We start from the raw sequence: 15,901 nt of genomic DNA, 5'->3' as shown, positions 1-15,901 counted from the left end.
GGCCTTGCGTTTTTTCAGAGTGATCGGCGCTAGGTCTTGATACACATGGATGTGATAGTCTCTGAATAAAATTTCGGATTTCTTTCTGGCGCACTCCAGCATAGCCTCCTTGTCTTGAAAATTCAAGAACCTGCATATTATGTCCCTAGGCGGTTCTGTTGGTTTCGGTTTTGGTCTTAGGGCTCTGTGAGCTCTTTCAATGACCGGACTGGGGTGATCAGGTCCCAATAACTGCTCGCATAATGCCATCACTGCCTCCGGTATTTCTGAGGGGAGGATTGATTCAGGCAGACCTCGGAACCTTAAGTTGTTCCTTCTGCCACGGTTCTCTTGATCCTCTAAAGCTGCATAGACATGATTAAGATGGGTCTGAACCGTCTGCAAGCTGTTGGAGGTTGCCGCCTGAAAGTCTAACACCGCATGGTGTGCCGTCTCCAGGTCTTCCACCCTTCCCCCAATATGTTTTAAATCGTGTCTCATGGAAGAGACTTCACTAACCAGAGGCTCCAGGGCTTTAGTGAGGACCGATTTCAGGTATTTCCTGGAGATGGGAAGGCTCTGACGTCCACTTGCCTCTTCCGAATCGCTGTCCTTTCCCTCTGAGTTTAAACACTCGTCCTCAGGAGCAGCCGCGGGCGCCATCTTAGCTTCTTTTGAGACATGAAGTATCGCCGCTTTTTTAACAAATTTGTCCATGTCTCCTGAGGTGATGGACGGCTTCTGGTGTGGCAGGGAGTCCCCCTGTCTCGAATTGCCGATTTTGACCATGATCAGGTCGGTGTAGCTAACGTAGGCTGCGATGAAGCACTGCAAGTCAGACAGAGCTCAGACGCACACCACCATCTTCCTCAGGCGCTAGCTCCGCCCCAAGAAATCCCACTTATTAAACCCGACAGGGCACACCTGTGAAGTGCAAACCATTTCAGGTGACTACTTCTTGAAGCTCAACAAGAGAATGCCAAGAGCGTGCAAAGCAGTAATCAAAGCAAAAGGTGGCTACTTTGAAGAACCTAGAATATAACATTTTCAGTTGTTTCACACTTTTTTGTTATGTATATAATTCCACATGTGTTAATTCATAGTTTTGATGCCTTCAGTGTGAATCTACAATTTTAATAGTCATGAAAATAAAGAAAACTCTTTGAATGAGAAGGTGTGTCCAAACTTTTGGTCTGTACTGTATATTACTTGCCAAAATCCACCCTGCAGAAGAGACAGACTCCATTTTTATATTCTGAAAAACAGACTTTATAATCTGCATAACAAGGAGAAATTCAGCTTCCGATAAGTGTTAACCTTTATTTATTTTTTACAATTGTATTTTTATTGAAATAAAACAAAACAATTCTGTTTCAACTGTATGCACAATTTTACAGGTTAAGGCTTCGTTCACATCACCGTTCAGCCTTTCCATTCTCCTGCTCCATTTAGGAAAAGGAGAACGGAAAGGACGGAGAAGGCACATAACCAAGCCAAACGGAGCCCTTAGGACCCCATAGACTATAATGGGGTCCGTTATGTTTCCGCTCAGATGATTTTGAAGAGGAGACAAAAGTCCTGCATGCACAACTTTTGTCTCCGCTCCAAAATCATCTTCTCAGCGGAAACATAACAGACCCCATTATAGTCTACGGGGTATTTAGGCTCCGTACGGCTCAGTTTTGTGCTTTCTCCGTCCTTACTGTTCTCCTGCTCCTAAACTGAGCAGGAGAACGGAAAGGCTGAACGGTGATGTGAACGAAGCCTAAAGTAAACAAAGCAATATGCACAACATATTCAACAAATGAGCATATACTATAACTTCACATATTATGTACAATGTAAATCAGACAAGAACCAATAAAGGTTGCATGAGAATCCAGCGTCTTGTCGTACTCATTTCTTTGATAAAAATGGATATTGAAAAAAAATGGAAAATAAAAAGTGAAAAAAGAAAGACAATTATCAATGGCGTCCCAACGTATAAGGAACTCTTATGAGGGAGTAGCTACATTAATCTAATATTAGGATATGTGTGATCTAAGCTGAAACCTATTTGAATAACACTATAACAACAGAGTAAAGAAAGAAAGACGTAGACAATACAGACTGTGACACATGAAGGGGAGGAGATGTGGGATTAAATTATTCTCTCTAGTAGCCCAGTTATTGTCCCAAACATCCCAAATAGCATAAAATAGATCAATTTTGTCCTGGAACATTGTAGTTGAATATTCCAGGGTCCGCATTTCACCTTAGCATATAGGTCTGAGACCTTTTTTTTTTTTGGGAGGGGGGGGGGGAAGGGGGGTCAAGGCGTTTCCAGAAGTGGGAAATAAGGCAGCAGGCTGCTGTATTAACAGTTTTGTTTTCCTTATATGTGCTGGAGTGATATTGAGTAAGAAGGATATGGGGTCAGGTGGTGTACTGCAGGCAAAAACGTCACTCAAGAGAGCGCGGACTCTGGTCCAGAAGGGACGTATAAGAGGGCAGTCCCAGAAGATATAGGGTAACGTACCCCCATGTGTCCCGCATCTCCAACAGACCTTCGCAACTGTCAGGTTCAATCTATAGAGGAGATCAGGAGTTTGGGAGCAGTACATCAAAATCTTCTACTGGTTCTCTTGGCAGAGAACTGACATTGAGGATTTCGCTGCCCTCCTCCATATAAGGCGCCACAGTGCATCTGGCAGAACTCTCCCCAAGTATTCCTACCATCGGACCATGTAAGAGTGTCTTTGAATCCATTCTGGGAAGGGGGTCAGCAAAATGGAGTATAGCTCAGATATTAGCCAATTCATCTGCACCCTTCTACAAAAGGTGTTCAAATGCTGTCGGGAGGGAGACATTGAACCTCGAGAAGGCAAAGTGTCTAATCTGAATGTAGAAATAGTTGGTTGAAGGGGAAAGGCCATATTTGTTCTGAATGGATGAGAAGGAAAAAGGTCCTTAGTGAATGGGTCTACAATGTCCGCATAGTGAAAGACACACTGCTGAAACCATAGTCTCGTCGCTGAAGTGGTGAGACTCGATGGGAGTAGAGGATGATAAAGAAAGGAGGTCATGGAAGAATGGCGAGAGACCAGAGGAAACCTACTACTACAGGTTCACAAAATGGATTTAGTGGATGCCATGGGACCCAAAAGTTCCCTAGTTGATGACGAACTATATGGGCTAGACCTTCGGCACTCCAGATGTGTTGAAACTACGACTCCCAGCATGCTCCATTCACTTTTATGGGAGTTCTGAAAATAGCTAAGCAAGTGTGCATGCTGGGAGTCGTAGTTTCACCACAGCTGGAGTGCCGAAGGTTGCTGATCCCTGGGCTAGACCATAGAAGAGAATTAGGGTGTATAGGAGCCAGCCAGAGTCTCTCTAGAATAAGGTTGCAGAGATTCCCAAGCTGTGATGCAGCGTAACTGAGCTGCCCAATAATGCAATGGGCCTACTTTATCACCTGATTAAGAGATTAAATTGAGAGGAATTGATTAAAGAGATTTGCCATATGGGGGATCAGTTCTGTCTTAAAGATCTTATAATATTTATAGAAGAAGCCATCGGGGCCCGGGGACTTGCCCTTCAGGAGGTGGTCAATTACCTTCTCCGCAGTCACAGGTCTATTAAGGGCAGTGGGTGGGGAGGTTACATGAGGCCAAATATGACTGCAATAGGCGCTCTCTGGTCCCTTCGTTGTGGGGAGGTCACTAGGTAGATTATAGAGGGTGGTATAGTAGGTCGAGAATCGCTCTGCAACTTCCCTGGGGTCATAGTGAACCGTCCCATCTGCTCCCTTAACTGCACAGGGGCCTGTTTGTTGGGGGCGATTCCTAAGTTGTCTGGACAACAGCATGTGGGGCATATTCCCCCATGTATAATACCGTTGTCGGGCGTATAAAATTCGTTTGTCAACCTTGCACAGGGCTATCCTATGTAGGTGGGCTCTAACGTCAACTATATGCTTTAGTGTGCGGCGGGTAGGATGGGCAGACATGGTCTACTCCAGGTTAAACAAACGGGATTTCAGGGACCGTACTGTAGCTATCAAATCCTTTATTAGTCTTATGCCCAGGGCGATACAGTGCCCTCCCATTACCAACTTATGGGCCTCCCATAGGGAACATACACCCCCCAACGATCCTTCATTAAGCTCAAAATAGGATTTTAGGTGACCTTGTAGTTCATCCCGTAATAGTGGTCTCTTAAGGAGGGTGTCATTAAGACGCCAATGACATGGGCGAGTGTGACAGGACCCGAGGTCTATTCCAACCATTACCGGGGCATGGTCGGACCATGTGATTTGACCTTTATCAGTCCCCTTTAACACACGGAGAGTGGAGATGGTTCCAAAAAAGAAATCAATTCGGGTGTGGGTACCATGCGGGGAAGAGTAAAAGGAGAAGGACCTATCAGTAGGATAATCAAGTCGTATAAGGAGTATCGCCGGATTAATTTGCGAAAGACCCTAGTTAATCGCTGTTGTGTTGAGTGTAAGGGTCTGCCTGGAAAAGCCAGCCTGTCCATAGAGTCAGAGAAAATAATGTTAAACTCCCCTCCCAGTAGGACCAATGAATCGGTAAATCAGAAAACCTTGTGGAAAATGATTCTGGGACGTGTTCGGGGCATACAAATTACAAAGCATGACTGACTGACCTACAAGTTTCTCTCTCAGAATGATATAGCGCCCCTGTGGATCTAATATTGAAGATTCAATTCTGATAGGGAAGTGGGCTGATCTGAGAATGGCGACTATCGCCTTCCAGCAAGAATGGGTGGCCGAGTATGCAGTGGAATATAGGTGAGATGCAAAGCGAAAGGAGGGGTTTTCATCAAAGAATGTTGAACTTTATTTTTTAGCGCAGTAAAAATCCAAACAAAGATGCATCATGAAACGCACAGCGTCTACAGTATGCGTTTCAGATGACAGAAATACGATCCTTAATCAGGACCACGCTTTGTTCATTCCTGCAGGCTTATGTAACAGTGTTTGTCCAATAGAATCGCTCTGAACAGGTCACATGCAGGAACGATGTATACATACAGAACACCTGTTCAAATGTTACACATCAGAAGAATAAAATCCATAGAAAACAGCTTTAAATCAATATTACAATAGTAGATCATATCTCCGGTTCAGGGCAAAAGGACCGTAATTATCTGTCTGGAACAACCAAAAGGATTCCCAGCTGAGTAGTTTTGTCCTACAATCCACTTCTCTATTTGGAGGACTAACCCGCTCCAGGCCTTTACCAGTTTCTTGCGTTTTCATTTTTTCTTCCCTCTCTTCTCGGAGTCATATTTATTATTATTTTTTCTGTTCACATAGCCGTATGAGGGCTTGCTTTGTGTGGGACAAGTTGTACTTTCTAATGCCAACATTTAATATTGCATAGGATATAGTGGGAAGCGGGGGAAAAAATGCCAAATGGAGTGTAAATAGAAAGAAAAAAAACACAGGTTTAAAAAAAAAAATTTATAGCGTTCACTAATCGATAAAACGGACTTGTGCTCTTTATTCTCCAGGTCAATGCGAATCCAGGAATACCACATATGTATGGTTTTTCTTGTGTTTTAATAATGAAAACATTTTTTATAGTTATGTCTACTGAGCTGTGTGGGGGCTCATTTTTTGCGGTACGATCTCTAGTTTTTATGGATACTATTTTGGAGTGTGTGTTATTTTTTGATCACATCATATTAAATTTTTGGGCACTGAGCTGATTAGTTTGTAAGAAAGCAGTAGGACAAGCCAGAAGAATCAAACAGAAAACAATAGGAAAAAAGAGCTGGAGATGGGTAAGAACCTAGAACAGGTGGGACCCATCAGGAAGATCCAGCAATGTACTTACTGGGTGGGAGCTGTGTCCCCCAATGAACTCAGCGAGAAAAGGACAGGTGTATAGAGCCTAAAAACCTTACCTAAACTGTAAATACCATGGCAGGAGAGGAGAGAAGCTGCCTGAAACTCCATGGAATACTGCCTGGACAGGAAGCTGGAAAAAAAAAAAAAAAAAAAAAAAAAAAACACACATCTGAAAACATGAACAGTGTGTAAACTTGTCAGAGACTACCTCCATAGCAAAACAACTCTGGGTAAAGGAGAGAATGTGATTAGAGGAATGCATAAAATGGTCACAGTAACCAGAATGGTATAAATACTGCTCCAGGAAGGGATTATGGAGAACAGGGGCGGATTGACCATAGACTTTACAGGGAAATTTCCCAGTGGGCCGATGCCTAGGGGGCCATCTGTGCCCTCCTCACGGCCGGCCAGTGGAAGTTTTTGGGGATATATTTTGTGCTGCTGGCGGCAGCATTTTGTGATAGACTGTGGTATGGCTGTGTTGGGGTGGTATAATGTACCACAATATGGTATTGCTGGCCCCACCTTCCATGAATTTGGACCAGACTACAAAATTAGGTCCCTTTTAGTATTTTTTCCAGGACCACTTTAAGTTACCAGTCCGCCCCTGGTGGAGGCCAATCGCCACGAAAGTCCCAGAAAGAAACTGGCGATAATAAAAAGGGCAATATAAGAACCCAATGACTACGGAATCTAGCAAAGCAGACAGAAACAGTATCTGGGGGAAGTGCAACTAATCGTCTTTTGGAAGTGGGCAAATAGAGAGAGAGTGTTGCTCCTCAGTAGCAGTGAAAACAGTACAACTACTCTACCTGTTAAGGGGAGCAACGTAGACGACTTACACAAGCGAACTTAGTACGCCAGTACCCAATCTCCCAAATGAGATAACACTGAAGCTGTTACTGCGCTAGTGGTAGCGGAAATGCCCAACTTGTGAAGGGAAAAAAGTGCCATGGAAATGGGTTGGTTATGCCAGGGAAAGAAAAACGTACTAGGGCACCCCAGAAGTGAGCAGCCCCATTATCTACAGAATGCCATGCTATTGGCAGATGACCAGTGCCATAAGGAATGAGTGTACCTGTCAGCTACAACACCAAGTGTAGCATAAACATGACACCTGTTGGATCTACAACACCCAATGCTAGCACAACATGAGTACAGTACCACCTGTGGGAGAAAGAAAAAAGTAAAAACAATCACAACACCTAGGAACTGCGCAGTATGTACCACATGAAATGCCAGGGCCGATATTCTACATGGAGGAAGGTAATGATGTAGAAACCACAGATCCAGTGCCAATGCGTCATGTGTGTAATGAACGCGGTTGCTGTAACCATCTCTAGGGTGAAAGCAAATACCCCACCCAAGAAGGGGTCATACAGTAGTAGACACAGAACAGGAGTAGCCAGAGTCTATGGCTAGTACAAATACTTTCTCAGAAAAGCAGGCCATACAATAACCACAGCCTCTAGGGCCAGTGTAGAGACTCCACCTGAGAAGAAAGCCAAACAGCATACAGCAGTAGCCACCATGAATAGTGCCAGCGCAATACTCCTCCTCAGAAGGAAGAAAGCTGGTAACCAGTGCAGATGGTCCAAACTATTTAAGGTGCCAATGACAATGAACAACATTGTAATGTGGTTTCCTCGAAGGTTATGTTGTAGGGCGACACGAGGAAGGAGATGCAACAGTAGACACAGTATCCAGTGGTAGTGCCTACATGCCACCTGTTAAGGGGGATAAGGCAATTGCAGTTACAATCTCTAGCAAATATTGCATCCATGGAACGGGAGGCAATGTGACGGAATAAGTGAGTAGTAGTCACAGTAGGCAATGTTAATGAATTACATCACCTGTAAAATGGAGGTAAATGTGAGAGGATAGTTTCCAGTGGTAGTGAAAAAGTACTCCACCGGTTGAAGGGGAGTATGCAACAGAATGTACAGTATCCAGTGATTGCGCATTAACTCCACCTGAAGGAGGGTAATACGACATGATGTACAGTATGCAGTTGTGGTGCAATTACTCTGCCTATGGAAGGAGGCTAGTGCAACAGGATGTACAGTATCCAGTGGTGGTGGAATTACTCCCCCTATGGAATGGAGTTCAGGCAGTATGGTCCTTGTTAGGCTACTTTCACACTAGCGTTTTTTGCGGATCCGGATCAGTTACAATAATACGACTGCATGGATCAGTCATGAATGGATCTGGTTGTATTAGGTCTTCTATAGCCATGACGGATCCGTCTTGAACACTATTGAAAGTCGATGGTGGACGGATCTGTTTTCTATTGTGCCAGAGAAACCCCCAAACAGTCCGGAAGGTGCGGCTTAGGAGGCCTTAAAGCCAGGGACTTACATAGAAGCGGGCCGACTGGAAGAACTTCCGACTGGAACGGTCTTGCTGGGAAGGAGTGGGAGTTCCAATGCCCTGAAGAGAAAGGCAGCAGCTGCCCCAAGAGGTATGCAATCTCTGGAAACGCACCGACCGGTCCAGGAGGAAGGTGATTTAGCGCCACAAGCTAGGAAGGAAAACTATGTTGTTATTTTTTTTAAACCCTTTCTTCCTATGTACACTGGAGAACACAGGAGAAGGTGGGCACCAGCAGGAAAGAAATGAACCCTTTAGAACCTGGGGCCAGGATACAAGGGGAAATTAATATACTTACCTGACGGTTTCTGCCCATGCTGACTGTCACCTTCATCAGTGCACTGCCCCTTGGGGAGGGCACCTACAGCCCTAACGGGGGAACTTCCCGAAGTGGCGGTTAAGGTGACACAATTGCTAGCAGGTAACTGCGGATTTGAGATCTGCTGTTTCTCCCTGCTTTCCACAGGTCCTCATGTGTGGGGAAACAGGTGGTTAGAGAACGCCTGTGGCCCAAACCTGAAAAAAGATCTTTGGCAGACCTGCAGAAAAAGTGTCTGCCTTCTATAACTACTAAGCTACAACCGATTAGCTCAGTGTATGCAGGATGGGTATAGCTAAGCGGAGAAGCTAACACTTTAGCTTAGTGTCGCCTCCTAGCGGCAGCAGCTATACCCATGGTCTTCTGTGTCCCCCAATGAAACGATTGAGGAAAAAAATGGCAAATCGACCATTTTTATCAGTTACTCCATTAACCACATGGGGTAAATATTTTATATTTTAATCGTAGGGGCATTTTTGGACACTGTGATGACCAACAGGTTTAGATTTTGAAGTGTTTATGTATTTATTTTTTTATTCTAGGGAAAGGGGGGTGTTTCACGGTACTTTCACATTTGCGTTAGAGGATTCCGGCAGGCAGTTCCATCGCCGGAACTGCCTGCTGGATCCAGAAATCCGTTTGCAAACAGATCGCATTTGTTTCCGAATCAGTCTGACAAATGCATTAAAATACCGTACCAGTCTCTTCGGCGTCATCCGGAAAAAAAGGATCCGGTATTTAATTTTTTTTCCACAGATTTAAAGGTCTGCGCTTGTGCAGCCCAGGAAACCGGATCCGGTTTTCTGGAACACTTGGTACCAGATCCGGCATGAATACATTTCAATGGAAATTAATGCCGGATCCAGCATTCCGGCAAGTGTTCTGGAATTTTGGCCGGACTGAACTGAAGACATGCTGATGCATACGGATCGGAATGCTTTCCATTCAGAATGCGTTAGGGTAAAACGGAAGCGTTTTTTTCCACTATTGGGCCCCTGTGACGGAACTCAATACTGGAAAACTTTAACGCTAGTGTGAAGGTACCCTTAATTTATATACATTTTAATATTTCTAGCCATTTTTTAATTTTTATATTTTTTACTTTTTTGTAGTCCTACTAGGAGACTACAATAAGTAGATTTCTTACTGCTTAGGGTGCATTCACACGTCCGCAGAATGGGTGCGCATCTATTCCGCAAATTGCGAAACGGGTGTGGACCCATTAATTCTCTATGGGGCAGGAATGGATGCAGACAGAACACAGTGTGCTGTCTACATCCGCATTTCCGGAGCGCGCCTCCGAAAAATAAATAAATAGAACATGTCCTATTCTTGTCCGTAATTGCGGATAAGAATAGGCCATTCTATGGGGGTGCCGGCCAGGTGTATTGCGGATCCGCAATACACTACGGACGTGTGAATGGACCCTTATACTGTACTTCCATAGAACTAAAGTAAAAGCTCCAATTGCTGTTATCCTATGTTGGCCTGCCACCTGCTGACCAACTTAGAAACTGCAGATCTAATACACTGAGACTCAGCATATTAGAATTATTGACCAGCTTCCAGGATCGCTGGCCACACGTTTCTGGGTTTTTAACCATTTAGATGCTGTGGTCCTTAAAGAGGACTTTTTTTAATGTACTTTTTATTCCCCCCCCCCCCAAGTACCTTTACTTGTGGGGTACACTTTGCTGATGCTGACATCATTGTTGTTTTTTTCCCCCAAATACCCCTCACTTGCCCCGCTGTAGTTTTCACACCCAGTACGTAAATACTGAGCATCGGTACAGGGTGGAGAAGTCACCAGGGTCCCTCAGTGGGCGTCTCCTACCTGGTTGTGCCATGGTTCAATCGCAGCAGAGCGAGTCACAGCCAGGGAGAAAAAAAAAAAAAAAAAAAAACAGCTCATCTTCTCAATGGATGTGACGCGCGCTGCTGCAATTGGACCACGGCACAGCCAGGGAGAAGGAGATGCCCACAGAAACCATAGTTTCTCCTCCTCCTTGTACCGATGCTCAGTATTATTATACTGGGCGCAAAAACTGCAGGGGGCACAGCGGGGCATATTTGAAAAAAAAAACAACAATGATGGCAGCCTCAGTGACTCATACCTCGCAAGTAAAGGTACTTAAAGAGTAACTAAACTTTTACTCACGTTTATTTTTATGTCCCAAAAGCATTAAAAAAATGTTTCCAATATACTTCATTCATTGATTTAGAATTTTTACTAGAGCTATTCCCCCTCTAAGGAGTAGATTTCCTGCGCACTTTCAATACACTATTCTCCACATCGCTGACTTATCAGCGGTGTACGGAGTACGGCCTGTGTACTTTATTAATGGGGCCATAGAGAACGGAGGACGGGTTGGAGCACACATTGCTGCTCCTGCCTGTGCCCCATGAGGTTTACTAAATGCTGGAACAGGTACCCTGTAACAATGTGCTAGGCCAGGATTAGCGGAGCGGGCTACTGTCTGTGCCTGCTTCGCTAAACTAAAAGTCACAAGCCGGAGTGCCGCTGGACAGTCGACACTTATCGGAAGCTGGATTTATCTCCTTGTTTTATGGATATCATTTTGCTGCATCCTAAGGCTGGGTTCACATCATGTTTGTGCCATCCGTTATACAAAAAAAAGTATACATTAACGGATGCCTCAGAAGGATGCCATACAGTGGCATCCATTCACCATAGACTTCCATTTAAAAAACGTATATGGTTTTTAACAGACTCTGCAGGATAGAAAAACTTTTTTGTATCCCTTTATTTCCCCCCAACATAAACGTTAAATGAATAGCAAAAACGTGATATGAACCCACCCTAAGCACTTCCATGCCCCTGTCAGTGTTTATACATAGGTGAGCGCTGCACTTTGTGCTTCCTTAGACTTTATAATGTATGACATTAAAATCTCCTACTGACCTAAAGGTGGCTAGACATCCGATAAAAGTTAAGTCAAACTTTTACCCTTCATTATCAGAAATTTGTCATTCTTTTGTGCAAATTATATCATTTCTACAGAACGTGTTTTGTTAGATTTTTGTCCTGTAGCACTGTGCATATACAGCTAACAGGAAGACTCAGGACACATCCAGTTAGGAGTTCAGCAGAAGAGCCTGCAGCAATATAAGGGCAGCAGTATGACGGAGGTAAGTTCCGAGGAAACAATATTTCATCCAGAGGCGAAAACACTGGCATTTCCTAAAAATTCCTACAGTGTGTGTGTATGCGAATTTCTGTTTAATAAACTAATGCAAAGTCAATTAGTTACTGTTTTTTGTTGAATTGTATCATCTTTATATACTGTTTAAACTCAGGAAAAATTCACAAGTTAATTTAAAAAAACAAATAAAACTTTATACTTTTTCACATGACTGTATAAAAAGGCATATGCACCACAAGGTCCATAAGCTTCTCATTCTCAAGTTCAAGGAACAGCCAAGAATAGCTTTAACCAACGTATTTGGAGTATAATCTATTGATAATTTATTGGCTTGTGATTATTTTTTTTTAGTTTGCGCTTCGAAAAATAACCAAAATGGAAATCTGGTAATTAGGACAAAATCACTTGAATTATGTGTGTTTAGGTGGTGTTACAGCTGTTTGGAAGGTATTAAACTACTATAGTAGTAGTATGTACAAAAAATCCCAATGGTATGTGCACATATACTTTAAGACAAAATACTGCATAGGGTGTCCAATTTCATCATCAAGGCTACTAAAATCCAAAACAGCAAGCACGCACCACCTGCTGGAAAAGTCTATGTAGGCCAAATCAATACCACTCGATATTTTCTCTTATTAGCTACTTATAGTAACAGGGAAAGAGCAAGGAAGTATTTGTAACCATGTTCATACATGTGCCTGAGATCAGGTTGCCATATAAATAGGTTAGAAAATGACAATTTTTATCATTTCATTATCAAAATAATAAAAATTAGTTTGAAAGGTAAAAGGTCCACAAGACTTAAAAGCCCTTGCTCTCAACTTTAGGGGCACCATTTGACAATCTGGTTCCCCATGCCTTATTATACAAGAGTCCAGGTTTACTAAATTCATGTGCCATGACACCTAGTCATTGTCTTTCTTCTTCATGGCAGTCCAATAACACTTTATTCAGCTTCAGATGCCTGTCTTCTGTCTCCGGAGGGAACCAAAGCACAGCGATCACCCATAGGCTTGAGCCGTATATATCAGAAACGCCCAAACGGATTGGAAGCTTGCTGTGGTTGTGTGTCTGGAAAGAGAACAAGAATATTAGCTACCGTGCTCCAGCGGGCGGCTGCACAGGGAGGAGAGCACAAAGTGCTGCACACATAGTTCTGAGAGATTTTACTGTTGCAGAGTACCCAAGTAAGCATGAATTATTTATGAAACAGCAAGGTATACAGGGATAAGATGAGGTTAAATTGAACATGCACTCATACAGGGAATACTCACTGGATAACTGCTGTTGTAGTTGTCGTACAAGAGCTGCTGTCTGTTGCTGCTGCTGAGTTTGTTGCAGACCCTGTCGTTGAAACTAAGAGCAGAATATTTAAGATATACATGAAATCCAAATATAACAGGAAAAGAAACAAAAAAACTTGACGTGGAATATAGGAAGTGAAGAAATTTGTGTGGGACCCATGGGTGGATAGCAACAGGTAGATGAGCCCCACTAAACAGGGCTAATCCGCTGTCAGATGCATGTAATCTAAAAATGCAGATTTCTGCTGCAGATTCCACAGAAAATCAAAATTTGATGTTTTTATTATTTTAAAAAAGTGAAAGAAAAAAAATTATACATGTGTCTATTGAGAGTTGACCATTTTACCATAGGTTGCTGTTGTGCCAGTGTCTGCATGCCAAGTCCTGGGGGCTGTCCTTGTGCCTGGGCCTGTGGTACTGCTGCTACCTGCTGAGGTGGTGGCTGTGGCTGAGGTGGAGCTTGGGGCTGAGGAGGAGCCTGAGCCTGTTGTTGTTGCTGTTGCTGCTGCTGCTGCTGCTGTTGTTGTTGATGTTGTTGCTGTTGCTGCTGCTGTTGTTGCTGCTGCTAATAAAGTTATGAGAACCTGTAAGAAACCTGAACACACTGAATTCTTCACACAACACACTTAGGCCTCATGCACACAGCCGCTGCGTGCATTGGGCACTGTAATTTGCAATCCCCAATGCACGGGTACCATCCGTGCGGCTGCCTCAGATTGATCCTTGAATGGGTCCGTGATCTGTCTGCACCACAAAAAAAATAAATAAAAATAAGTTCTATTTGCAGAGGCACAGAGAGAAACCCAACGGAAGAACTCTGTAATGGTTCCATGGGGTTCCGTGCCTCCGTTACTCACCGCATCTTCACTTTACTGTTTGCGGGCTGCAATACGGGCCAGTCGTCTGCATGAGGCCTTAGACTGTTCCTCCTCAATACTTTTTATGAACTTACTCTTAATATTTGTTGCTGCCTCAGATACTGCTGCTGCTGTTGCTGGTCTGATAACATCTGAGTGGGCCGTATTGTACCCGGTACATTCTGTGCAGTCATATGACCCATTCCAGTCATCATGCCAGCCTGCTGCATTTGTTGGTGTGGGAATCTGATTAGAGATGAAAACATTTAAAACCTCATAATAAAAAAAAATAAAAAAAAATACAAAATATAAAATTACGTTTTAAGAAGTGTGTGTACCTCGGTCCTGTTTGGGGATTATGATTGTAACCAGTTGCCTGCTGATGGACATAACCACTTGGTCTCTGTGGCATCTGTCTCACAGAGTCAAGGAGTGTCCCACCAGAAGGTGGAAGAGTACCAGGATATGACTGTGTATTGTAGCCTGATGGCACCAAACCACCAGATTGTGATTGAGAATGCTGCTGTTGCATGGGCACATGGGTAGTGTATGTTGTATAACCCTAAAGAGAGGGGGAAAAAAGGTGTAAAGTCATGCAGCCAACAGAAAACAGGTAATATCTACGTTAGGGCTTCTCATAACATGTTAATTGGCACATTCTTTCTTGCAGGATGTTTTTTTCCACAAGGAGTAATGATAACATAGATAACAAAGCAATTTTCAAGAGATTTAAAAAAAAAAAATCCTATTCCTCTTTGACAGAAAAAGTATATACAGCGTGCAGTCCTACAGGCAGCGTTTTCTAAACATGATCAGCCGTACCAGTAGGACCATCATGACCCTGAACACATACATACTGTCTTCTCTATGTGTGTTCTTTGTACAGTTAAATAAACTGTTAAGAAAAATCTCTTGAATATCAATTATTTCAGTATATTCTGTAAAGTATCTATAGTGTTTAATACTGCGATATGACTTGGGAAGAGAAGGACAGAAAAAGAGCCCAGTCTTGCTGCTTCCTTTGTATGGTCCAGCTAGAGAATGGGCTGCCTCAAGTCTGGCCTCCTGGGCCTTTGTAGCCACTCTTACGCTGGGTTCAGACCTGAGCATACTTGAACGTATGCTCTGTATGCGCGATTGTACGGGCGTTTGCAATCGCGCGTACAGAGACAAGCGAACGCCCATTGTCGCGCGTTCCCGCTGAAGTCTATGTACGGGAACGCGCGACAAGACGCCCCAAAGAAGCTCATGTACTTCTTGGGGCGTTGGGCGTTTTACAGTGCGATCGTACGCGCTGTAAAACGCTCAGGTGAGAACCATTCCCATAGGGAATCATTGGTTCTTGCCTATTGAGTGTTTTACAGCGTAAAACGCTCAGGTCTGAACCCAGCCTTACAATTGCAAAGGGTATTAATAAAATTATGGATGGAAGAATTCTACATTATGAACCATGTATACCTGGGAGGATTGCATAGATCCATATGGGGGAGTTGGTGTCATTTGTCGAACAGGTTGAGTCATCATACCCTGCGTCTGCTGAGGGAGAGAACACCAAGATATAAATACAGAGGGAGACTTTTTTAATTTTACACACCCTGAAAAATCACTCACCAATTTTGCCTGAAGATGTTGCCTTAGTAATTGACCCTGGGGAATAGGAGGCTGCTGTCTGTACATGATAGGCTTGTATGGATCCATCATTCCTCCTACAACTGGTGGAACACCACCTCCATAAGGGGGTCGAGCCTGAACTACCTTTACCATATTCATGCGAGGTGGACGGTATGTGTCCAGACGTGGACCACCTGTTTCAAGAGGTCAGAACATTGGAGAGAAATTGATGAAACCAGACTGTATGCCAGCTACAATCTTAAAAGGCATTTGTCAGCAAATTTGTACCTATGAAACTGGCTGACCTATGCGCTTGGCAGCTGAAGGCATCTGTGTTGGTCTCATGTTCCTATGTGCCCGCATTGCCGAGAAAAATGATGTTTTAGTACATACAAGTGAGCATCTAGGAGCAATGGGGTTGTTGACTTTACACC

General features: G+C 43.6%; 1 protein-coding gene across 2 annotated transcripts in view; it reads right to left on the bottom strand.

Annotated features, from left to right (window-relative positions):
- Nucleotides 1-10,988: 10,988 nt before the first annotated feature.
- Nucleotides 10,989-15,901, bottom strand: part of MED12 (mediator complex subunit 12) — a 99,724-nt gene continuing 94,811 nt past the window's right edge. The window contains exons 38-44 of one of the 2 annotated variants that reach the window (XM_044305789.1): nt 15,468-15,661; nt 15,315-15,389; nt 14,195-14,418; nt 13,952-14,102; nt 13,346-13,564; nt 12,970-13,051; nt 10,989-12,766 (exon numbers count right to left, since the gene is read on the bottom strand). In XM_044305789.1, coding sequence (XP_044161724.1) covers nt 12,723-12,766; nt 12,970-13,051; nt 13,346-13,564; nt 13,952-14,102; nt 14,195-14,418; nt 15,315-15,389; nt 15,468-15,661 — 989 coding nt within the window. In that variant the 3' untranslated portion in view covers nt 10,989-12,722. Of the gene's footprint in view, nt 12,767-12,969; nt 13,052-13,345; nt 13,565-13,951; nt 14,103-14,194; nt 14,419-15,314; nt 15,393-15,467; nt 15,662-15,901 lie in introns of both variants that reach the window. The other variant, XM_044305788.1, reaches the window with a different exon arrangement.

Source organism: Bufo gargarizans, chromosome 9 (assembly GCF_014858855.1).
Source record: "Bufo gargarizans isolate SCDJY-AF-19 chromosome 9, ASM1485885v1, whole genome shotgun sequence".
NCBI classification, from domain to species: domain Eukaryota; kingdom Metazoa; phylum Chordata; class Amphibia; order Anura; family Bufonidae; genus Bufo; species Bufo gargarizans.
Note: the sequence above shows the minus strand (reverse complement) of the source record. Positions and strands in the feature narration are given on the sequence as shown.